Raw genomic sequence first — 23,330 nt, 5'->3', positions numbered from 1 at the left:
TTTACAGTATCATATTTTAATTAAAAAAAATTAGAACAGGTAGAAAAAAACAATTACAAATCTCTTTTAGAAAAAAAACTACAAAGCAGACATTGTCCACTTTATTTTAAAACAAGCATGAAAAATATAACAACTGCCAAAGTGGTGAGTTCTTCTAAAACAGACAGACCAGTTTGAGGCTTAATGGAACACGTGGACGTAAACACTTGGTGTCATTGGACAAACAAAATGATGCATATTCGCAACAAATTAAGGAAAGTGCATTACCGGTAATTCCAACAAGGAAACTGAGCTCAGGTCATCTTTACTGGAACTATTGTGAATACAAAAAAAACATGGACCAAAAGTACAAGGCAACATCTTCACGAAAACTGCTTGATAAATAAGAAGTGAAACTTTTCTTCACAGAAGATTCCACACAACACTTTAGTGTCAAGACACTTGACGGCTGTCAGCTCAAAGATTCGTACGGTAACAGACACATTAAAGTTGCTTCATTTGTCCACGGGCTCGCTGCTTTCTGGGAAGCCCTCTGAGCATTTATTCCATGTACTAGTTTTTTTTTTTTTACCCACACGAGTAGAATCACTGACTTGCTAGTAATAATTTTCCACTGTGACATTTTTGCATACTAGCAGGACAATCACATTTGAGTGAGGCAAAAACTGTGCACTTGACATCTTTGTGCAACCAGTAGTATTCTGAGGTGTTGGCTAGTAACCTGTGAATTACATTTTTGGGGTAACCGAACCTCCGTTTGTCACTTGTTTTTCTAAAATAAAAGTCTAGCTTTGGTGGCATCTTAAGTGTTATAAGCGTTCATTTGGTCAGAAAGTGCTTCGCTGCCATCTTGTGGCACCTACAGGCAATTACAATCCTTTTTTGTGTTTACTGCACTAGTAGTACACTTGCCCAGTAGTGCCCATTTTGAGTCACTTGTAGTTGTCCTACTAGCATGGTTAAAGGTATAGGGAAAGAAAACATTACTAGTAGGATATTTATTCTACCAGGGGTGGAATTGTCTCACTAACCTGGATATCAAGAATGCTCAAATGGCTTTCTATACTGCTTGGCAGCGATAGGTAAAATCAGACGCCCTGGTCTCCTCTCAAGACTCCACCAGCATGGTCATCAGGTGCTCCAGATCCAGTCCGTCCTTGAAGGAGGTCGGCGGCGAGCTGAAAGACGAGATGGATGGCAGGCCCTTAGTGCTGTGGTACACGAGGTCCTCCTCAGGCGGGCCCCCGTCGCTCCTCAGGCCCAGAATCCCCATGTCCCTCTCTAGCTGGGACGTGTCTATGTCATGGAACATGTCCTCGGCCGTGACGTCCTTCAGGTAGCTGGAGCGCGCCGCTTCCACGCCAACCTCCCACTCCATCAGGTCCTGGCTATGAGCCCCTCGGATCTGTTGCCTCAGCCAGAACCCGCCGGCGTCCGTACAGGCCTGCAGGTTCTCCAGGGACCTCAGGGCCGGCCGTGGGGAGGGAAACTGCGGCGACACGCTCGTGTCCAGGCTGGAATCCAGGCCGGTGAGGATGGACGAGACGGCGGGCGAAATGGTGAAATCTGGGTCGGCGGACAGGGAGCTCCAGTCCTCGGCTTCCTCGGATGATGCGCGACCGGATGCCAGCCGCTGGCATTTAGCGGCGGATGGCAGGTCATTCGTGACGCTGGCTATCGGCTGCTCGTGCGGCGGATGGGTAACAGGTGGGTGAGGTGGCTGGAGGTCGAGGGACGGCACTTGACACGCTTCCACCTGCCGCAGGGTGTTGCTGATGAGGACGGACCGCCGCAAGCTGGGCTCGGCCAGCTCCTGGTCCCGCTGGTACTTGTGAAGGGAGACGCTGAACACAAACTGACGCTGATGCTCCCATGACAGGGCGCCGCCGCAGCCACCACCCGAAGAATCATCAGATGAGTCCGGCTGAAGCTTGCGCTTGTGTGGCTTCATGATCATCTTCAAACTGCAGGAGAGGAAAAGAAAATGGCGCAAATCAAGTTATACATTTTTTTATTAAATCTTGTTTGGAATAATGCCATTGACATGAGCTTTTTCTCTATGTGAACTCCTTACAATTAACTAATACTAAAAATAAGAAATATATTAAGTCATCAATTCCAAGTCTTGAGTCGTTCGGAAGGCAACGTTCGAATTTCTCCACTTCGGGAAGTCGAAGAAACCCGATGTCATTTCCGCAACATGGCGGCTCAAAACAAACAGTTTAACATAAAAACGAACTTTTTTAAAAATAAAGAAATGATGGTCGTTCCAATAAAATGTCAAAGCACTCTTGTAGGCGTCGCTGTGCCACATGTGCTGTACTTGTGCTTGAAAAAACAAATTTAAAAATACATTATAAGTTCACACGATGCTAACGTGGTTAGCTTTAGCATCTGCCCCGCCAAAAACATTCCAAATGTAACTTTTTGAGCATCCTTATAGATTACATCGTTTATTTTAATCGTTTGGTGCGTGTAAAATAGAAAAGAAAAAAATCGTTAAAACAGGAGACAAATGTTCCGTGCTCTAGTCCTAAATGACGTCATAGGTATGTGAATATTATGTAAATAGTAAAAAGAAAAAACACAAAATAAACTCCACATGCTTCCGTAATTGACCGGTAGACGGACATTTTTAAAAGCGAGACGTTAGGAAAACGTTAACTTTTCAAAGGTAAAAAACCGACCTGTTGCGTCTCCTCGGGAGGCTGCGACTTCTGAGCTAACGTCAAAAAGTGTTCATTAAAACGCCCAACGTAACGAGCAGCAATGTTAACACGTTAAAAAAATTAATACAATGATTACAGCAACAACTCGTCCGCGTTTAAAGTTTAAATGTTGCCACCATTTTCTTGCTTCCTTCTTCTCCCGCCTGCGATTTGAGCTCCGCCGCAAAAAACATGTCTGGTGTTGGCGAGGTGCATCATGGGTAATGTTGTTTTATCAAGACAGGCCTACAGTGGCCGTTTTTACGCCAAAAAGCTGATGATGGATGATGGAATAACAATCTGAGTCAACGATGATCAACAATCAGTGATTTCCTACCGTTACGTTTGATTAACTGGCGTGTTTTAATGCACGTTGAGTCGCCGTAATTCCAACACGATGACATCACCGTCTCATCGACAGACTCCCATCCGCTTCGCTGTCGCAAACTATCATTTAAAACTAAATGAACGCATGTAGGTCAATTGAATGTAACATACCATTAATAACGATGAACACAAATAAACAGTTACTTTCTTCAACACGCGTCGACTGGGGGGGGGGGGGGGGGGGGCAACTGTACTAAATGACATTAAATAGAGAATTTAATGTTCAGATGTCACGATAGCTTACCTGGAATAAGCCTCGTAGATGCCACGAAGTTGCCGTAAAAGAATAAAGTTAAAAGTTGACTGTTTAGAATTTAAAATCCACTCGTTCGACCTTTTTGCCACATGAAACTCAGTCAGCCAATCAGTGAGCCAAATCCCTGCCGGATGTTAAACATTAAAGAGACTTCAAAATAAACTTGACAACTCCTTTAACGTTATAAAACTCAATTTATTATTAAACAACATCTAACAGCCAATTAGTGATTAAGCCAAAAAGATTATCTGGATTCCTTTTTGTAATGGGGTTGTAGTATGTTTGTTGTGAACTCTTTATTAACTCGCAATAGTTTTTATTTTGAAGGTACAGCTCTTGCGTCTCCGTTCTTCCTGGGAGTGATTTTTTTAAGAGTTGCGCAACATGTCCTTCCAGACAGAAGCTCTAAAGTTCGACGGAACATGATAGAGTATGAATTTAGCGGATAGTTTGGTTTGACGTTTATATCATAGTTAGACGACATAAAACGTGGCGCCCTCGTTTTTTTGTGACAAACGGAAATGACGCATTAATTATGGCGTCCAACTTTATTTCGGGTGGTGTTAACAACTTTACATTCTACGCAGCTGGTGGGTGAGTTTTAGGAGACTTTTGCTAGTGACCCCCGCCCCAAGACACCACCTTAAACTAAAAATAATTAATACAATTAAATACTGCTTTTTGTAATAAAATAAATGTTAAGTAATAAAAGAAACTACTCCTGTGATTTCTTACATTTACTGCAGGGAAAGTGACATTTGACCATACAAAGGACTAATAAAGAAGAAAACAAACAAGACAGCTGCAGTATGTTTTGAGGAGATGCTCGCAGTGCTGGTTTTTAATAACTTAGACAACATTGAGGTGACATTATTGTGACACTACAGTAACAAAACAACAGTCACACATCCATGTCCAGTCTGTTTCAATCCCGATTAAGGTGCACTTTGGAAACATGACCACCACTACTTTTTCTTCTTTTTTTATGTCTTGATTCAGAGTCGGCGGATTTGTCCACGTGTAAAAACAAAAGACAAAGTGAATTCTCTAACAAAAACTGCCATGATCAGCTCTGATTGGATAGATTTTTTTTTTTTTTTAACTGGGAAGCTTGTATATAAAGTATGAGATGCAGAAAGAGTATATATATTTTGTGTGTGTGACAAATAATTACATTTTATTCCAGTGGGATATTTTTCTGTAAGCCAAATTATTGCTCGCACTTGTGAAAAAAAAATAATAATAATCTTAAAATAAAATAAAATAGTACAGCGGTTAGAAGGTGTATGGAACGTTGTTTGAGCATTTATTCAATATCGTGGATATCCAGCTGAACTAGTGTAAGATCCATGTACTAGTACACACTGTATCCTCACTAGTAAAACAATTTAGCACAGGACAAAATGCATACAAGTAAGTGTGACCTTTCAGTGGAAGCCCAAACAATTCTTTGCAACATGTTCTGTCCGCCCCCACTAGTGTAAACTTGGGTGTTCTGATTAATATTGTCTTTGTGGAATATGAATTATGCAGACACATCCACCTGTTTTTATCCATCTCAGGATGCTGCAATTTTGCTGTGTACTGCCACCTGCTGTCAAATGAAATTGACGTCACAGCGCCCATGGGCTCAGTGCTTGTTAAAAAAAAATACATGGGAAAAATAATTGCATATCAAATCAAAATATTGAGGGTGAGTTGGGGTGGGGTAAAATTACAATTATTTAAAAAAAAATCATTCATCCCGAGCTTTTTATTAAATTCCCCTCAATTCCCAGTTAATTCCCACACACAGCTTCAAATTTGGAAAGTTCCACTAAGTCCTAATCATAAATCCTCATGGAAATTGACCATCAGTTTTCCAATCCGATTAAAGTCAAATGAAGGATCTCTTTCTACCTGACATAATCATGGCCATCTCTTTACTTTGCTTTTTAACTGCATCCATGGGGTCCCAAGTTAACACATCAAACTTGGCGTTCGTCTGCTCCTCCTTCATTGGGAAAATAGAAGACTATATTTTACAAGAAGACTAAAACGCAACATCTAATATTTTTTTTTACAAAAGAAGCATAGAGAAAGCGCACGGCTGGGCCACACGCTATGTACAGCAGTGTTCAAAATGAAAAGTCACTTCAAGTCACATGATCCAGAGTGCGGAGGCTATTGAACAAGTGCTGCGAGAAGGACCACGAGGCTTGAGGGGAGAGTCAGGTCGTCCCTTTTATGGTCACGACAACCTGCAGGGTCACTCACTACTTGTGCATTTATTTGAAAAGAGAGGGATGCTAGTTATCAGGGGGGGGTCTGTAAAATAATTTGTATTAAATAATGTTATAACGTAAAAAACAAAGAAAAAGTGATTACCTACGTGTAGGGACCAGTGCGCCAATAAAACAAACATAATAAACTAATTACAAGTATTAAAAACTTTGTGATGTATCATCACATAAATCTGACATCCCTGCATAAATAGTCTTTTTTTTTTTTTTTTAACAAAAGGCGTAGAAATACAGGAATAAAAGAATAAAAGGCATTTTTTTTTCAAGAATGTAGTACTATTTTTTATTTTTATTTTCCTTGATAAGGCGTCTTTCCCAAAATAAAAGGCATAATATTATGAGAATAAAGTTGTTTTTGGAATTCAGTTGAGACTTGTGATGACGTTCTTCGCTCGTTAAACTGACTTTTTAAATTCTCCTTAGATTCAAACTTTCTCGTGGATTTTGGTTATTCGTGGCAGGGTTCCAATGCAGAGGCTCACTGTAGTCCGATTTTTTTTTTTTTAGTTATAATTTTTATTGCCGTTTCACAGTTACAATGAAATTGGAGAATTTTCGAGTATAAAGATGTCTTTTTTCTAATAGAAGTTCACTTGTGATATTTTTCCCTTGTTAAAACTTGAATATATCAAAAATAATACTAAGAAAATGTTATTTTAAATCCTCATTCATAAGACACCACCATAAGTTGTATATTTCTTCACTTAATTTTAACTGTGCCGCTTTTGTAAAGCTTTTCATTGAAATGAATATTCCAACTTCATCTTGGCAAAATACGACTTAACCCATGTAAGACTACAACTTTTTAAACAAGTCAAAATACATCTTTGTTCTTGTAAAGATTATGAATTTTTCTCCTTGTAAACAACAGGATTTTTTTTTTTAATTCTCATAACGTTTCAACTGTTTTTCTCGAAAAAATATGAATTTGTTGTCATAACTTTACTTTTTTTTTTTTTAACTCCTCAGACAATTACGGGGTGGACATGGAAGTTATGTTTAAATCTGGGAAAACGTCTCCCCTGGACTTATAAAGTTTGAGAACAACCGGTCTACAAAGTAGACCCGACGAAGAATGGATCACGAGTGTGGACTGTTGTGGACAGAGTTTAACGAGTCTGACTTGGCCTCTTCTTCATCCTCCTCCTCCTCCTCTTCCTCAGTATGCGAGGGGCCATTGTGTTTGTCATGCCCGCCCGCTGCTGCAGCGTCCCTCGGGGCAGTGCCACGTGCGGCCCCCCTGTCGCTCCGGTGTCTGCTTTGTCCTCGCACCTTGTCCCCAGAGTCACTGTCGTTTTTCGTCTCCTCCGACTCCCCTTCTTCTTCTTCCTCCTCCTCCTCCTCCTCGTCGTCGTCGTCATCCGAGTCGATGCGGTTGAGTCTTTTGCGGACGGGTCGGTCCTCTTCAGATGAAGACTCCGATTCTTGGGACTCGTCCTCGTCCGTGGAAGGTCTTCGCTTCTTTAGCATCTGAGCCAGACGCTTACGCCGCTGTATGGACAACATCTCCCGCCTCTTCCCTCTGCCCATCTTCTCCGGGTCGTCCTCCTCTTTGCCCATCCTCCGGACTTCCCTCCTTTCGTCCTCGTCCTCGTCTTCCTCCGAGGATTTCCGTCGGCGCCGTTTCCCTCTCGCCTGGCCGTCTTCTTCTTCCTCGTCCTCTTGGTCACGTCGTCTTCGCTTGGCTTTGGAGCGGCGAGCGCTGACGTCTTCCTCTTCTCTTAGTCCTTGCCGCTTTCTTTTCCCCCGACCATCTTCATCTTCCTCCTCTTCAGAGTCCCGTGAGGAAGGTGATGCTGGAAGAACAAGTATGATTATTTGAAACACATTAGACATGGAGCAGTGATTTTAAAAGGGGATGTATTGCATATTATTTCACAATTTGAAGGAGATATATGATGTAAAATTGACTTTTTAATATCTTAATACAGATGTGCTTGTGGATGGTCACGTGTGAAATTATACATTATTATATGACTAAAAATATGTCTCTAAGTGAGCTGTTCTGAACTTCTTCCGCACTGTGATGTCACAATGTGGTTGATTTACATAATCTCTCCCCCCAAATCGAAAAAACATTGAAGGGAAAAAAATCAGATAGAAGTAGAATATGCTATATAAATGCCAAAATATTACACGGAAGAACACATAAATATTAGAACCCTATTCTATTAAAAAAATACAAATATCACACAAAAGAAATACACAAATAAAACAAATATGTGACACAGAGATGAAAAGTACACAAAAAAAACAGACAAAAATACATAAATAATAGGAAAACAGACAAATATGAGATGAAAGAAATATGAAAATACTATATTAGAGAGAAATAGAAAAATTGAGTGAGAATAAAAAACAATTTTTTTTAAATACTTTGCTAAAATGTTAGAAATCAAGAAAAAAGGGGGGAAAATATTAGACAAGCGATATAAAAAAAAACATGAACTGAAAAATTACAAGAGGTCTTCGCTTTGGAAATTTGATTCTGTGGGGAGTACTGACCATCGCTGTAGTCGCTGGAGAGACGCTCCTTACGCGGCCGACCTCTCGGTTTCACTTCTTTCTTTTTTTTGGCGGACGTCCGCGAATTGTCCGACGACTCCGACGTCTCCCTGTAGTTGACCTGCTGCCGGTGGCCGCGCCTCAGCCCGCCGCGCTTTTTGTCCGACATGTCGCTGTACATATCGGAGTCTGTCGGAGGAAAGCGCGTGAGCAAATTTGAATGCGATCACTTCATGACATCAATGGCACTCACCTTCGTCGCTGCCCTCCTCCTCTTCCTCAGAAGAGCGTCTCCGCCGCCGCCGTCCCGGTGGCCTCCCGACTCTGTGTTTGGTCCTGCCGGCTTTGTGCTTGAGCGCAACTCTTGCCGGCCGTTTGGGCCGCGACGCGCTGTCCCAGCTAGCGCCGTCCTCATCATCGTCGTCGGCCCCCGATCCTCCAAATTCTTCATCCTCAGAGCTGAACAAGGACAATTAGGACGTTAAAGTCACAAATAAGCTAAACCAGGGGCGAGAAAAAACTTCTGCGGCCAAATACCAAACATGATTTATTTTTTTTTTTAATTACGGGACAGATGGGTCACAGCAATTCACTGATGTGGTTCAAATCTAAAAAGTATTCTCCTGCTCCAAATGTCCAACATCTTGTAGCGATGATGATGTCACCTGTTGCTGAGCATGAAGTCGTCCTCGCTCTCTGCTGCCGTGCTGTCGCTCTCTAGGTCGTTGAGCCGACGACGATGACGAGGACGTGAGGCGAGCGTCATCGGCCGGTTGCGATTTGCCGTGCCGTGCTCCGGCAATGCCGCGCCGGCGGCAAAGTCTCTGCCTCCCCCTGATGTGACATCGGAACCACTTGGTGTTATTACAAGAGGGGTTTTAGCGTGAAGCAAATAGATTATGGTCCTTTCTCTAATGCACCGTGCATATTAATATATTTAAAAAAAACTTAGCTTTGTTTCTAGTCGACTAGCTTAATGCTAACACATAGTGGGAAAAATGCATTAGACGGGCTAACAAATAACCTCTATATGGTGAGTAATTGGTGACATTATAACGCTTCATTCGTTTCTCAATGTACCACTGTACATATTGTGTGTATTTGCATGTTATTTGGTTTATATGGTATATTCCAGAGGTGAAGGAGGGGGCCATAATTTTTCCATCAGTGCCATTGTTTTTGGACACAAAGAGGGACTTTCTAACCCTTTTAAATATGGGCAAAATTCATGCCGGCCGGCAAATATGATTGGCCATTGAAATGCATTTGGAAAATTAGGGGGTGAGCGGGGGACTCTGCATTTGTGTGGATAAACGGCCCCTGGCCACAATATAAGGAAATAAGGCAGTGGCAAAAATAAATAAAAAAAACAAAAGCAAGTCAAGTATTATTATTAATATTATATTTTTAATAGTAACATGGCCCACTCACCACTGTTTATGTCGCCAACGTCTTCCTCAATGGCCTCGTCGATGGCGTCGTCAAAGTCGTCAAATCTGGAGCAGAAATGGTCATGAAACAATTTGAAACGTTAAACCAGTGCTACAAATGAAACCGACAAAATACATTTAACCAGTTAAGGAGGCCGAGTCAGCAGTTACAAACCAACCTGTAACTGATGTGCTTCCTGGTTCTGGTTGACCTCCTCCCCAGATTTTTACTCTTCTTGGCATCTTTCTTCTTGGGGGTCTTTTCGTCTTCCTCGTTTCCCTGTGAGGAGAAAATTCAGTCTCAAATCTCTCTCCTGCGGATTTTTAAGGTGTCCGCCATTTTTGCGCCGGACTCACAGGGATGATGTTCTCTACGCTGATGCCCACGTACACCAGCCGCTCCCGCCTGACGCAGACAGATTTCACTCATCAACTCGTTAGTGTATATGCTGTTTGGCTAGTTTTTAAGTTTTTAATGATCTCATAGAAAGTGTGTGTGTGTGTGTGTGTGTGTTTACCTCCTCTCAGCTCGCTCTCGCTTCTTCAGCGCACTGTCCAGGTTCAGAAGCTGCTCCTCCAGTCTCTCACACAACAGTTTCTGCACACACAAAACAGCTTATTAGCAGCATCGCTAATTAGCTAGCATTACTAAAACCATTAGTGACTATTTTTGACGCTTTATCAGTGATGCGCACTAATTTACGTACAATATTTTGTATTGTTTGTAGACAGGGATATGTGTCACTGAAATGTACATAGAAATAAGATCAGGCAAAGGTGTTGAATTTGAATTGTCCATTTGGCCCTGGAGTGAAAATGCAGTCGTAGAAGCTCTCTTGAGGGTGACTTACATGCTGGCAGGGCGGGCAGAACCACTCGCCATCCGGGATGAGCATGAGTGGCGGTCGTAGACAGGCCGTGTGATATCCGCTGTCGCACGAGTCGCACAACAGAATCTAATGATGACACGGGCAAACAAGCTGAAGCCACCGCAAGCGCCCGGCGATGACATCATTCAGGTTAAAAAGAAAACAGTTACGCACCAGCTCCGGGTGGTTGGGAAGGCCGCAGTGAGTGCAAGCGTCCTCCTTGGGAAGGTCCTCGGACTGGCACGAGTTGTCCGAGTGGCTTCCTGCTTCGCTGGCCTCCCCGCCTCCTCCAGCCTTATTCGATGCCTCCGGATCTTCTTCGTTCTGTTTGTGGCGCTTTATGTTGGACCAGCGGGGGTGTCGGTGTCTCCGCTTACCCTGAACATGTGGAAAAAAGGACCAACCTACATTTACAACCAAAATTTGAATATTAGTTCTGTGAACTTGCATGAATGTATTCTCTTCATTTGGTAGCTTTTCTCTCAGCTGCACAGGGGAGGATCTTAGATATATATATTTTTTTTGTCCAATCAGATTTTAGTCTGTGTTGCCATGTTCATCTAATCTGTCCGTAGAATAAGGTAAAGTGACAATACCCTTCGCTTCCTCATTTGGATGACAGCTTTTGCTTTTTCGTCTTTCTTGTCAGCAACACTCTGCTCTTCATCATCTTCATCTTCTTCCTCCTCCTCCTCCTCCTCTTCTTCTTCTCTTGTCTCCGGTCGCTGGCCTTTCTTTTTTTTCGGGCTGTCGGCTGCCTTGGAGCTTGGCCTGAAAAGTTGACAAAGCAGATGACTGCTAAAAAGCTACCGGTATACTATATGCTATACTTGTTTTGAATGTCATTGTCATGTTTTTTTTTGCATGAGCAAAGGGGGAAAAACAGACTAGAATTGAAAATCGTATATTCGTGAAATAAGTCTGAGATGTTTTCAAGTCATATTGCTCAGGGTTATTTTTAACAAGTTGATGTTTGATGTATCTGACAAACCTGCAGATCCTGGCAGACCTCCTGAGGGACCTCCCCTCCGACGTCTCTTTCTGCTGCTCCTTGGCCTTCATCTTGTTCCTGCGATGAGGCGGGATTTTGATCTTCAAGCGGATCCCTTCCTTCTGGAGCTCTGAGGAGGCCTCCTCTCGTGGCCGCGGCTTCTCCCCGGCATCCTTCTCACCGGCATCCTTATCACCGGACTGATCCGGTAGACCACCATTGACACTTTCCTCTTCCTTGTCCTTTACCTTCAACTCTGCTTCGACTTTTCCTGAAGTGCTCACATCCTTGTGATGTTCATCTTCGCTTCCTTCTTTTTCCACGTCAAGTTCTCGTGTTCCCAAGTCAGTGTTATCTCCCTGAAGGACACTTTCATCGGTTTCCTTGTCAGCACTTGTTTTCGCATCCTGGTCGATGCGTGCCGTCTCCATGACGACGGGCTCGTTCCTCACCAGCACTGACTGGCGTCCCACCTCCAAGGTTCCTACAAATTTCAAATGTCAAAAATTGCCATGCCTTTTCCAGACCATAATAATTACCATTTGTTTTTTTTTCAAAAGTAACTAAATAAATCTGATAATTCTTGGTTAAATAAAATAATTTGTGAGATTTTAATATCTGTAATTGTTATCATTATTCTATTTGTTCCACAAGAAAAAAAAAACGGAAATAGGCAAATTCACATTTCTAAACAATGAGGGATTACTGTTTTCCAGACTTGGAAATGAATCAAATCAAATGTTATACTTTCCGTACTTGTGTTGGAACCCTGCACGTTCTTCTCTTCCTCCGCCACTTTGCAGCCGTTCTCATCGTTGGACGTCGGTCCACGGATGACCCCCACGTGATGCGACACTATTGTCGACCTCCCATTTGTCAGCTCAGGGTGTTCTTGTGATACCGCCTGGCCACCAGCTGGCGCTAATGAGCTGTCCTTGTTCTGTATGACTGAGGGGTTACACACTATGATGCTGCTGCTGCTGCTGCTGCTGTTGCTGCTGTTGTTGTTGTTTAGGTGGCTGCCATGGTAGCTTTCGGCCAACTTCAGCTCTCTCTTCTTCAGTGGTATCTTAGCCTGCTGGCTGCTCCTGACCACGGCACGCTCAGCCTCCTCTTCCTTGTTCGCTTCCTGCTTGGGTGCCGTCGTCATGACGACAGGCGCGTCTCTGCACTCGGATTTGATGACAGAGGTGATGGTGCTCACATGGTTGTCGATGGGGGGCACTCGATCGCTGGTCTTCTCCTCTTTTTCCTCCTGCTTGATACTCGCTGTCTCCTCCTCGTTTCTCGCTAGAATCAGAAAATGACAACGATTTATTTCCCACTAAAGTCCTTTTTTTCCCACATACAATTATATCGGTGAGGCAAGTTGGAATTACACACCACACTTTAAAAAGCTGCTTTAACAAAAAAAAGATTCAAATGAAAATTGTCCTGAAAAATAAACTTAAATTAATCGATAAAATTGGTGTGACCCAGCCAGTAGAATGTTAATCTAACCTTGTTTGAGGGTTTTTTCCTCTTTTTCAACTTTCACCTTGTCCTTGACATCCTCTGAGGTCTTGTGGAGTTTGCCATCCTCTTCGTCTACTTTGATGTCACACAAGAACAAATGATGTGCTCAGGTTGCTGTAATTTTCACTCACATACATAAAATCCATCCATCTTATTTAGCATTTTTCCTCCTTAAGTAACGGGAGTTAGCTGGACTCGGTGTGTGTCACTTTATTTTCCTTATGCAAGGCATTTTTTGATAGCAAATTGAAAATATTAAAGCATTGTTTATTCACTTACCTGCATCTCTGTGATCAGGACTGCTGCATTCAGAATCAACCAGTTTCTGCTCTTGATCCTGGTTCAGGTTCGGAAACACTTGGGCCTTCAGGAGCTCCAGAGCATCAGCCAGGTCATTGCGGGTCCTGAGGGGGACCATCAGGAAGGACACAAGTTGAGAAAAACACAATTCCGATGGCAAATCAGGCCTTCCGTTTGGTTACGGTACCTGACGATGCACCTCCAGGTGGAACCGTCAAGGTCGTCCTGCTCCTCCGTGTACAGCCGGATGTTTTGCTCTTGGTCCAGCTGTAGCCAGTACATGAGGCCTTGCTTGTCCCGCCCGATGGGCTGCAGGCGCATCTTGTCTGGCTCTTCCTCATTGATCACAGCTTTGAACTTGATGTTGTCATCAAACTGGCACTCACAAAGATACTGAGAAAATAAAAGAGGAGAATACAATCAATTTTCATAGCCACAAAAACTGTTGGGGTAAATTAAAAAATTAAAAAGTCAATTTGATCAATCTTAAAACCACTCATCAATAAATGTGTGTGCTGAGTGGATGAAACAGGCTTGATATTGATATAAATTAGGAAAAGTTGCAAGAATACTTCAAATTTAATATTTGTAGTGGTTTCATCTCATTTAAGAAAGATTACTTACATTCACCTCATCCACATGCAACAAAACAAAGTATTGACATTTTTTACAAGCTACTTTGACACAACTGGACTACAATAAGGATTTTGAGACCGTTGAATAGCAAATTCTAGTATTAAATGTCATTCTTAAGGACTTTTTAAGTCTTTTTCAAGATAGGCAGAAATTAAAAAAAACACAGGTTTATCAATCACACATTGATGTGGCACCGGGACACTAGCATACATGTCGTACTTTAAGGATGCTGGATTTGCACTCCATGGACATGTCCTGGTAACCATTCTGTTCCAGCTCCCATGCCCAGGCGCTGTTCAGCTCCTGACAACTCTACAAGAAAACAAACAACAGATTTACCTCTTTGAAATCTCACTCTCACCCTGATCACAAGTCAAGTCAACCGACTATGTGCTTCACTTGCTTTGGCCAGGTATTTTTCCCAGCGCTCCGTCGTCACGGTCTTGCCGAGTTTTCGGAGCAGCTTCACATGAAGTTCTATGAGAGGTTTGGGAACTGGAAAAAAAGAAAGAAATTGGTAAGATATTCAAAACTTTAAACGTATGCACCCATGGTCCACTTGTTTGGACCACCTTCAAACAAATAAAATGTATTTAGAAGAGACAGAAAGAGAGACAGAGAGAGACTGGTCTTTTTATGAACAAGCTATGATTTCAGACTGTCCCTGGATGCAACAACTGAGTTTTGAATTGATGTACAGTAACATGATATTACCAGTAAATTTAAGTGCTATCAGACAACTAGATACTTATTATATCAATAAATAAATTTACATCCTCCACTGGGCTCGACAGTATTGTCGTAAATCGCTGTTACGACGTCACAAGACATTAAAACTGAAACTAAACGACTCGATTTATAAAGCAAGCTCAAGCGATGTACAGTACAAACGTAACACTTTAAATGGGATTCGTTAAGATTTATTGGGGCAAAAATATGACAAACATCATAAATCCAGCTTGTATCAACTCTCAGCATCAATGCTAGCATGGCGAGCTAGCGAGCTGTGAAAGTATCTACTGCGCATGCGCACATTTGACAGCCACCAATTCTCATCCATTCTGTTTTTAGCTATCCCCCCTCCTTTTTTTTTTAAACCGTGACGATTACATTATTGTCAAATAACCAACAAACGTGAAGTTGGACGTCAGTTTAAAATTGAGCTCCCGCTACCGGTGAATTGAAGCAAAAAAAAGTACACCTGACAAGACTCGAGTCGACTCGGAAGAGCTAACCAGGCTGCATCATGGCTACCTTCTCTTCACATTCACCCATTTCAAGTCTTGTTGTTGCTCGTCTTCTCCTCACACAACATTCACCACATCTCGCCACTTCTAAATAACACTGGACACCACTGAGCCACTAACTTAACCTCGTTGGCGTTATTATGTCCACGCCAAATGAGCGTGAAGGTTCTTCTTTTTTTTTTAGGGGTGCGCTAGCTGAGCTCGATGTTAGCTTCGACGGTTTCTCCTGTTCCAAACTTGGGAACTCATTTCTGGTTGTTTGTTTGTCTAATGGCGGAAGAATGAAAAGCGAGGCTAAAATGTCGCTATGTGTAGCAACGTCGTTATAGTCACGATGATGATGATGTTCACCAGGGCCAACACACATCTTCATCACCCTCACCATCCTCGCGATGATATTGGTGATGGTGCCCGGGTGCCCCCCTTCTCCTCCTCCTTATCCTCCGAGTGTCGCAGCTTTTCCGCCACTTCTTCCCTTCGTCACAATATTACCAAAAATGAGCCTCTCACCTGACGTCTTATCGCGCAGGTAACCCTCCATTTGCGGGTACGTCATCTCGGGCAGGTCGAGGACGGCCCCGTAGCGCTCCATGAACGAGCAGACCTCCGCGAAGCTCGGGCACAGCGCCGGCTCGGAGCTCCTGAGCAACGCCGGAGCAGCCATCTTTCCAGGCGGAGTGAAGCGGGAGGGGAGGGCCGGTCGCGGCTGGGAGGGATGCGAGTCAAAAGGGAATGAATGGGAGAAGCGGGCGGGCAAAGCAGTGATTGTGGATCGACTAAAACTTCCGGGTAAGCTTTTGGGCGTAAAACCACCAATCTCATAAACCCGTATTTTTTTTTTTTTTGTAGTTGATATTTTTTCTTACATTGACAGCAAATATGTACTGGTATTTTGGTGTAATTGTAACTTGACTACAATGTGACAAGTTAGGAGTTCAGGCAGTCCAGGATGTTTTTTTTTCTTTCACCAAACGTGCTCTAAACCAAGTTTAAACTGGTCAATGCAAACTAATTTACTTTTCCGTGGCACACCGACTTTTATAACATTAAAACTGAGTGCTATGTAGCGTATAGACGGATAGATAGATAGATAGATAGATAGATAGATAGATAGATAGATAGATAGATAGATAGATAGATAGATAGATAGATAGAATTTGTGAGATTAGCAATGTTCACAAAAAAAATGGATTTCGGTGGATTTTGAAATTCAAATCTCCTTGCCATTAAAACAATACAGCATTTTAGAGCCCTAACTGGATGTTGCTGCATTCCCAGACTCCTTAAAAATACCCATAAACAATACTCAACGTTGTTCTTCGCCAAAGCAAAGTCACAATTTCATAACCCCGAATAAATCCTAACAACGAAATCAAATTACAGTAAATCGCGAATGCAACGCCGTCGTTGTTGGAAAGACAATTTCCGATGGACCTCAAGGCAACATTTTAGGAAGTCCGAGCCAGTCTCTGGTCCGTGGAGGCATCGCCATAAAAATACCGGAAGTGTTATGGAAGTGAAAGTTATCTTTTGTTTCAACTGTTGAATGTCTCGCTGGGCACATGTTCTAACTTCTTTAACTCACCCTCGTTAACGCCAAAAGTGTTGTACACACAGCCATGTTGGAGTAGTAAACGACTCGTAAAGAACGGAAAGGTGAGTTATCCATTTCGCCGCTTTTATTAAATTTAAACTAGCCGCTTTTGCTAATCAATTTTCAGTAAATCTTGAGTGATGCATTCATGTACATTCTGTCAAATTAACATTGTAAAATTAGATTAGGCTTGTTATGATTGCCAGTGAATTCAGTGTAAAAAAAAAAATCCGTTCCACTGCACATTTTAAAATAAAATAAAATAGAAAGCAAACGTAGACCACTTAGGACAAAAAGCTAATGTTGTTCATGTAGAAGCTGTTTGTTGTCACGGCTTGTTTTGTACTTGCTTTTATTTTTAACTTGCAAGCAGACAGCTGCACATGCAATGCAGCGATGCTGACCGATGCCTCAGACAAGCTCGTTCATGTCTGCTGTATTTTTATAACATTTTTTAGCGTGTTTGGGTGGTGCAAAATGATGTTTTTGTGACACAGGCTGCATGCTGACTATTAAAAAATCTTGCAAATGCATAATAATAAATGGGAAGTGTCACCCCTGCAGGCATTTTTAAAATGTATTATTATTGCACTTTGTACACAATGTTTATACACACAGTCAGACACTGTATTGATTCCAAAGGTGTCATTAGATTGAATGAACCAGTGTTACTCACATGAAAAAGATGACTGTATTTAATTTACTGATCATGCAAGAATTTAAGGAAGTTTCCTTGGCATCATGTTTAAAAACACAAACACACAATGCTCCATGTGATGGCTGTCGTGTGTCCTTCGTATCTCAAGTCATGAGTCACACTGGGTGTTTTGCTTGCATGTTTTGGCAACATTAACCACACGTCTTTTAGTCTGCATACCTGTGACTAGTGTCAGTGATGCTTCCATGGCAGCATGCCATGTTCACAAAAATAAAATAAAATAAAAAGTTGCAATGTGCCCTCACAGCTTCGCAGTGAAGCTTAATTAATATTGATGTCGTTTTTCATCCACTTTAGATGGCGTATGCTCAAAAGCATTATAATTTAGTGTCACTCATCTGTCTAGGATTCTTAATCGAAGCTCATTTGGGCAAATGCCTAGTCTAATTTTGTCACCGTAGGTGCACTAGTATTCACTCAAAATGGCTCAATTTATTTTTAATTTGGGGCATAGGTCCTTGAGACTGTTTGTTGTCCCCTCAATTTTGTGTCGATCGGTAAAAATTATGTCATGGCTTTCAGACTTGGTCAAAATGGCTGCTTTAAACCAAAATGGCTGACTTGTGTCCAATTTTGGGGATGGCTCTTCAACACTTTTTGGCGCGTCCTGCTATCATAGATTTGTCCACCCAATTTGGTGTTAATCGGTGACTGTTAACTATTTAATGTTATTACGGTATGATTTTTTAAAATAAAAAATGTATAGTACGTTACTGTAGAGTGCTATTTCAGGCATAAAAAAAAAAAACTATTCCTTGATGTATCATGTAACAAGATGTATGTTATTGTGCTGTACCTCATCTTGCATCCCAGAGCGTGATCATGGCCATCGCCCACGTAGCCACCGAGTACGTGTTCAGCGACTTCCTCTTGAAGGATCCCACCCAGGCTCGATACCGCAGCGTGCGCACCGAGCTGGCTGTGGACAAGATGGTCACTTGCGTGGCCGTGGGCCTTCCTCTCCTCCTCATCTCGCTGGCCTTCGCGCAGGAAGTATCCGTCGGTCAGCGCCCTTTTATTACCTCCGCCAAGCATGAAAACGCAGATTGGGTTGTTGGTTTGTCGCTTGTTCACTAGGAAACGCAGTGTAAATGGTACAATCCATGGGCCAGGAAGTTGTGTGCTTACTAGCAAACAACAACAACAAAAATGGCAAAATTATTCAACAACAGGAATTTGTTTGTTTTTAAGATGTGTGTAACCCCAACCCAAATGCCTCCCCTCCAGCATAATAAAAACTGATACAGTCCAAATGTCTTACTCTGTGAACCAGGAAGTAGTATGCTAGCTAATAAACAATACATATGTACACATAGTTGAAACTCTTTGAAAATGAATGTATTTTAAAAAAATATATATAGAGATATTATTTAATTAATTTTATTTAGTTAGTTTCAAGATTAAACGGTTCTCCTCAGAACCAGAATTTGTACTGTCCTATTGACCCATATCGCCCTCCGTGAACCCTGAAGTAGCCTGGTAACAACCAGAGATGTGGAACTGCACGATATTTATTAATTTTACAAAAGGGACTTATTTTAAGATTTTGGTGCATTTAACATAATTAAAAAAAAATCCCCCCCCTATGATAGAATCAAAATTGGTCCCTAGTCTTATGTCACATCTGACTAGGAATTAGCTAAATTGCTAACAAGCAAACAAATACAAATGTCTTCACACTTCTTAAATGGGCCTTTTCCGCCCAGATGAAAAAAACAACCGTATACAATACATATTTGAAATTTTCTCAAAAGGAATAAATTTTCTCTATTTACATTAGTTTCATCATTAAACAGTTCTCCCCTGCCTCAGATCCAAAATTGGTACAATCCTTATCTATCATCCTCCGAGAACCAGGAAGTAGCTTGCTAACTAGCTAGCAAACACAAATACAAGTTGTGGAATTTAATTTACTTTTTTTGCCATTTGTGTTACTTCAGGAACTCAAATCAGCTGCTTCGCTCCCAGCAACTTCTCGTGGAGGCAGGCGGCGTACGTGGACTCGTACTGCTGGGCGTCTGTGCACACGCACACGCTGCCTCTATGGCTGCACAAGGTACACGCGCACACACACACTCTTCCTCTCTCGCCGTCACTGTTGACACTCGTGTGTCTTTCCGGCGTAGTTCTTCCCGTACATCCTGCTGCTGGTGGCCATGGTGACGTACAGTCCGGCTCTGTTCTGGAGGTTCTGGTCGGCGCCGTTGCTGCAGTCGGACCTCGGCTTCATCATGGAGGAGCTGGACCGATGCTACAACCGAGCCGTCACGCTCGCCAAGCGCATGACCACCAACGCTTTGCAGGGGGCCGACAGGTACGTTCTATATAGAATATATATATATAGAATTTTTTTCATTTCGCTTTTAGTGTAGTTTATCTTACTTGACTTTATTTTTTGTTTTCATTGAAACTTCAGTTTGCAGCCATCGTGAGTGATGTCATGCATCGTTCCAACGTATTTACTTTACTGTACTTACTTTAAAAAATAAAAGGTAATTACGTTGCTTTAGTTATTAATTTTAATTGATTTATTTAGAATATTTTTACTTTCCCTTTTTTAAAAAAAAAAAAAAGTTTTTCTTATTAATTAAAATTACCTTACTTTTAACTGGATTCTATCTTATTTTACTCTATTTTATTGCACTTTACTTTATTTGATTTTTACTATACATTACTATTTTATTTTGCTGGATTTGATTTCTTTTCTCTTGCTTTACTGTAATTTTAAAATGTTTACTTCACTTCATTTATTTATATATATATATATATATATATATATATATATATATTTTTTTTTATATTTTAATTTTGTGTGTTTTACTTTGTTCCCCATCAGTTAACATCCTGTAAAGTTTGCCTTATTAACTTTCCGTCTTTTAACTTACATCACTTAGTCTTACTATAACACGTACCCTTTCAAAATAAAACTTCCTTCCTTCAGTCACCTATTTTCAATGCTCATTGTTATCGTAAAGTTGCAGCGACCTGACGGAGGGCTGCTTCAACTACCCGCTAGTTGAGAAGTTCCTGATGACCAAGCGTTGCTCTCGCGTCCTGCTGGCTCGCTACCTGCTGTGCCGAGGTCTGACGTTGGCCACGCTGCTGTGCGCTTGCCTCTACCTGGCGTACTACCTGCGCTTGGCCTCGCTCACCGACGACTTTGGCTGCACGCTGAGAGTGGGCCTGCTGGCCAACGACTCGGCCGTCCCGGACAAGGTGCAGTGCAAGCTCATCGCCGTGGGAGTCTTCACGCTGCTCAGGTACGCGCTCCGCTTCACGCTACAAAAAAAAAACGCACGTATATTTTATTTTGAAAAGGAATATGTTACAAAAATGTTTGAAAGTTAGGGAAAAAGGGGGAAATTCTCAGCAGGAAGTTTTATTTTGAAAGGTCAAATGGTACAGAAGGATGGGAACTGCCGTGAAAGGAGACGAAAAGAATGAAAGATGAAATGAAATGTGAACTATACCGGGCAAGAAGTTTTATTTTGAAAAGTCAAAAGAACGAAAATTTGATGAAAAATCTTAATTTTACAATAAGATGGAAGCTGCAATAGAAGTCAAGCTACTGGGCAGGAAGTTTAATTTTAAAAAGCCAAACACTGGAGAAGGCTAGAGACTGAGAAGAAGGATGTTTATTTTGACAAGTCAGATGGGCAAAGATGTTGCAAAGGACATTTTATTTTGAAAGGTGAGACAAATCGAAACTGAGAGAGCCGAGATACTGGACAGAAAGTATTGTTATTAAAAGTTAAATGTGACAAAGGAATGGAACTGAGAGGAAAGTTTAGCTGCTGGGCAGGAAGTTTTATTTTGAAAAGCCAAACACTACAGAAGGGTGGTCGAGATGAAAAGAAAAATACTAAGCAGGAATATTTTTGGGGAGAAAAGCCAAACAGTTGAGAAATCTGGAGCCTCAGATGCTGTACATGAAGTTTTACTTTGAAAAGTCAGAAGGCTGGACACTAAAATCAAAGACAAGCTGCTGGGCATGAAGTTTTAATTTGAAACTCACCCGGAAGCGTTTTCCTCCCAGCCTGGTCAACTTGATCATCTTCTCTGCGCTGATCCCCGTGGTGATCTACGCCAGTCTCCGCCCCCTTTTGTGTCACCGCTACGCCCACTTCCTGGAAACCTACCAATCGCTGCCCACGGTGAGCGTCCTGCCCATGCCCAGCGGCCAATGGGACGACCTCTCGCTCTATCTGCTCTTCTTGGAGGAGAACATCAGCGAGCTCAAGTCCTACAAATACATCAAGGTCTGGATGTATCCTAAACATATTACTCTTTTGTGTAAGGTCCCCATTATGTTTCCACATAGCATGGTTCCTATGTTGTCTTCATTAATGCCCATTTTGTCCTTTTTTCTTTTGGGCCAATCGTGTCCCCTATGACATTCTGTAATGATGTCTTAATTGTGTGTAGGTGCTGGAGTTGCTGAAGAAAGGAGAAGAATGCTCAGGCGAGGACTTTGACGCCATGGGTCTGCTGCAGACGCTGTGTCTTGTCAAGATGGACACGGTGGACGCGAAGAAAACGGCCAAAGTGGCGGCCAAACCCGACCAGCTCGTCATCCACGAGGAAGAGTCGGACAAGAACAACAGCACGAGACACAACAAGCACGAGGATGAAAGCACGATGGGAACTGAGATGAAAGGTAGGATGCTGGACAGGAAGTTTTATTTTGAAAAGATACAAGTTATCCAAGTATGGAAACTGAATTGAAAGGTGAGATTCTGGATAGGAAGCTTATTTTAAAAAGTCAAATGTTATAGAAAATCATAAGATGTGATGGTAAAAGTGAAATTACAGCTTTATTTTGAAAGGTCAAACCTGACTAAAGAATAGATCCTGAGATTAGACAGGATGCAGGAAATTTTATTTAGAAAAATTCAAATTTTAAGGAAGGATTATAATAGAGGAAAAGTAAAAATACAGGTGAGAGGCTCAATAGGGAGTTTTATTTTGAAATGTCATTACAAAAGCGTGAAAGTTGAAATTCTGAACCGGATTTTTTTACTTTGGAAATTCAAACTGAGAGGAAAGGTTAGATCCTTTACAGTAAGTTTTATTTTGAAAGGTCCAACATCCCATCATTTCTTTCCAGAGTTGACTCCCTTGTTGCCGGGCAACGGTGATGTGACTGGCAGAACAAACAGCGAGGGCGGGGCTCTGCGGCAGCGAGCAATGTGATTGGCTGCCGGCTTTCCCGCCAGAGCCACATGATGTCATGATATCTGCGTATCCATCCAGCTCATTTGCATGTTGTTTCTTTACTTGTGTGCGTTTGTGTGTGCTGCCTTAGCTCAATTATGGGATGTACCACTACCAAGGGATCATGTGACTGATCATTTCTACCATCCATAAACTAGAATGACATCATCAGAATGAGACTTGATGCATTTATTTGCACTGTTTTTCTTGTGTTTTATGATTGTTATGAAGCAAATATTCTCATGTATGTAATGTAATAATCATAATGGTATTTGGAGTTTGGATATAGAGGAATACTGTAAAAATGTACGGTACAACGCCTTAACACTGGAAGGGCTCAAGTTGTTTTGGTGCATCTTTAATACTGGCCGCATGAATGTAAAAAAATATTTAACACCCTCGTGAAGTTACTTGGGATGTTTTGCATGACTTTTTGAAGTGGTACCTTTTGTGCTTCGTGTTGACTTTGAATATGCATTTTTATTATGTTGTCTGTCATTTAGAAAATAAAGTAGCTGCTTAAGTGCTTTGCATCTTAGTTTTTGTGCTTATTTAAAATTAAAGTACATGTTAATTTATTTTTTGATGCCTTTTCAAACAGCATACATGAAAAAGAAAGGAAATTTGGTAGATTATTTAATTGTAACAATACTTAATGGCAATAAATCTTCATAGAAT

The 23,330-nt window shown here is 41.7% G+C and overlaps 3 protein-coding genes across 7 annotated transcripts; 1 reads left to right on the top strand and 2 right to left on the bottom strand.

The window, feature by feature from the left end:
- sertad3 (SERTA domain containing 3) lies at positions 1–3,461 on the bottom strand. Of its 3 annotated transcripts, none has more exons than XM_077566792.1 (2): positions 3,340–3,461; positions 1–1,964 (listed from the first exon to the last, which is right to left on the bottom strand). In XM_077566792.1, exon 2 carries the CDS (start codon positions 1,955–1,957, stop codon positions 1,109–1,111), a length of 849 nt encoding a protein of 282 aa, XP_077422918.1. In that variant the 5' UTR covers positions 1,958–1,964; positions 3,340–3,461; the 3' UTR covers positions 1–1,108. The 3 variants fall into 3 exon arrangements, with proteins under 3 accessions (XP_077422918.1, XP_077422917.1, XP_077422919.1); XM_077566791.1 differs by lacking the exon at positions 3,340–3,461 and adding an exon at positions 2,688–2,917; XM_077566793.1 differs by lacking the exon at positions 3,340–3,461 and adding an exon at positions 2,846–2,909.
- A 1,625-nt stretch (positions 3,462–5,086) lies between these two features.
- Positions 5,087–15,893, bottom strand: rsf1a (remodeling and spacing factor 1a). Of its 2 annotated transcripts, none has more exons than XM_077566266.1 (19): positions 15,637–15,893; positions 14,283–14,374; positions 14,099–14,191; positions 13,431–13,636; positions 13,223–13,347; positions 12,929–13,018; positions 12,185–12,718; positions 11,429–11,912; positions 11,034–11,208; positions 10,612–10,815; positions 10,420–10,524; positions 10,087–10,166; positions 9,926–9,974; positions 9,748–9,848; positions 9,570–9,634; positions 8,804–8,972; positions 8,392–8,597; positions 8,139–8,327; positions 5,087–7,429 (listed from the first exon to the last, which is right to left on the bottom strand). In XM_077566266.1, exons 1-19 carry the CDS (start codon positions 15,788–15,790, stop codon positions 6,714–6,716), a joined length of 3,837 nt encoding a protein of 1,278 aa, XP_077422392.1. In that variant the 5' UTR covers positions 15,791–15,893; the 3' UTR covers positions 5,087–6,713. The 2 variants fall into 2 exon arrangements, with proteins under 2 accessions (XP_077422392.1, XP_077422393.1); XM_077566267.1 differs by having other exon boundaries at positions 12,929–13,015.
- Positions 15,894–16,601: 708 nt separating this feature from the next.
- LOC144052117 (pannexin-1-like) lies at positions 16,602–23,190 on the top strand. Of its 2 annotated transcripts, none has more exons than XM_077565951.1 (8): positions 16,602–16,782; positions 18,252–18,441; positions 19,379–19,494; positions 19,565–19,752; positions 20,420–20,698; positions 21,475–21,697; positions 21,864–22,095; positions 22,546–23,190. In XM_077565951.1, the coding sequence occupies exons 2-8, from the start codon at positions 18,261–18,263 to the stop codon at positions 22,629–22,631; spliced, it is 1,305 nt and encodes a 434-aa protein (XP_077422077.1). In that variant the 5' UTR covers positions 16,602–16,782; positions 18,252–18,260; the 3' UTR covers positions 22,632–23,190. The 2 variants fall into 2 exon arrangements, with proteins under 2 accessions (XP_077422077.1, XP_077422076.1); XM_077565950.1 differs by having other exon boundaries at positions 20,414–20,698.
- The last annotated feature ends 140 nt before the right edge of the window (positions 23,191–23,330 follow it).

The sequence above is a fragment of the Vanacampus margaritifer genome, chromosome 5 (genome assembly GCF_051991255.1).
Source record: "Vanacampus margaritifer isolate UIUO_Vmar chromosome 5, RoL_Vmar_1.0, whole genome shotgun sequence".
Classification (NCBI taxonomy): Eukaryota; Metazoa; Chordata; class Actinopteri; order Syngnathiformes; family Syngnathidae; genus Vanacampus; species Vanacampus margaritifer.
This window is presented reverse-complemented; position numbering and strand designations above follow the sequence as displayed.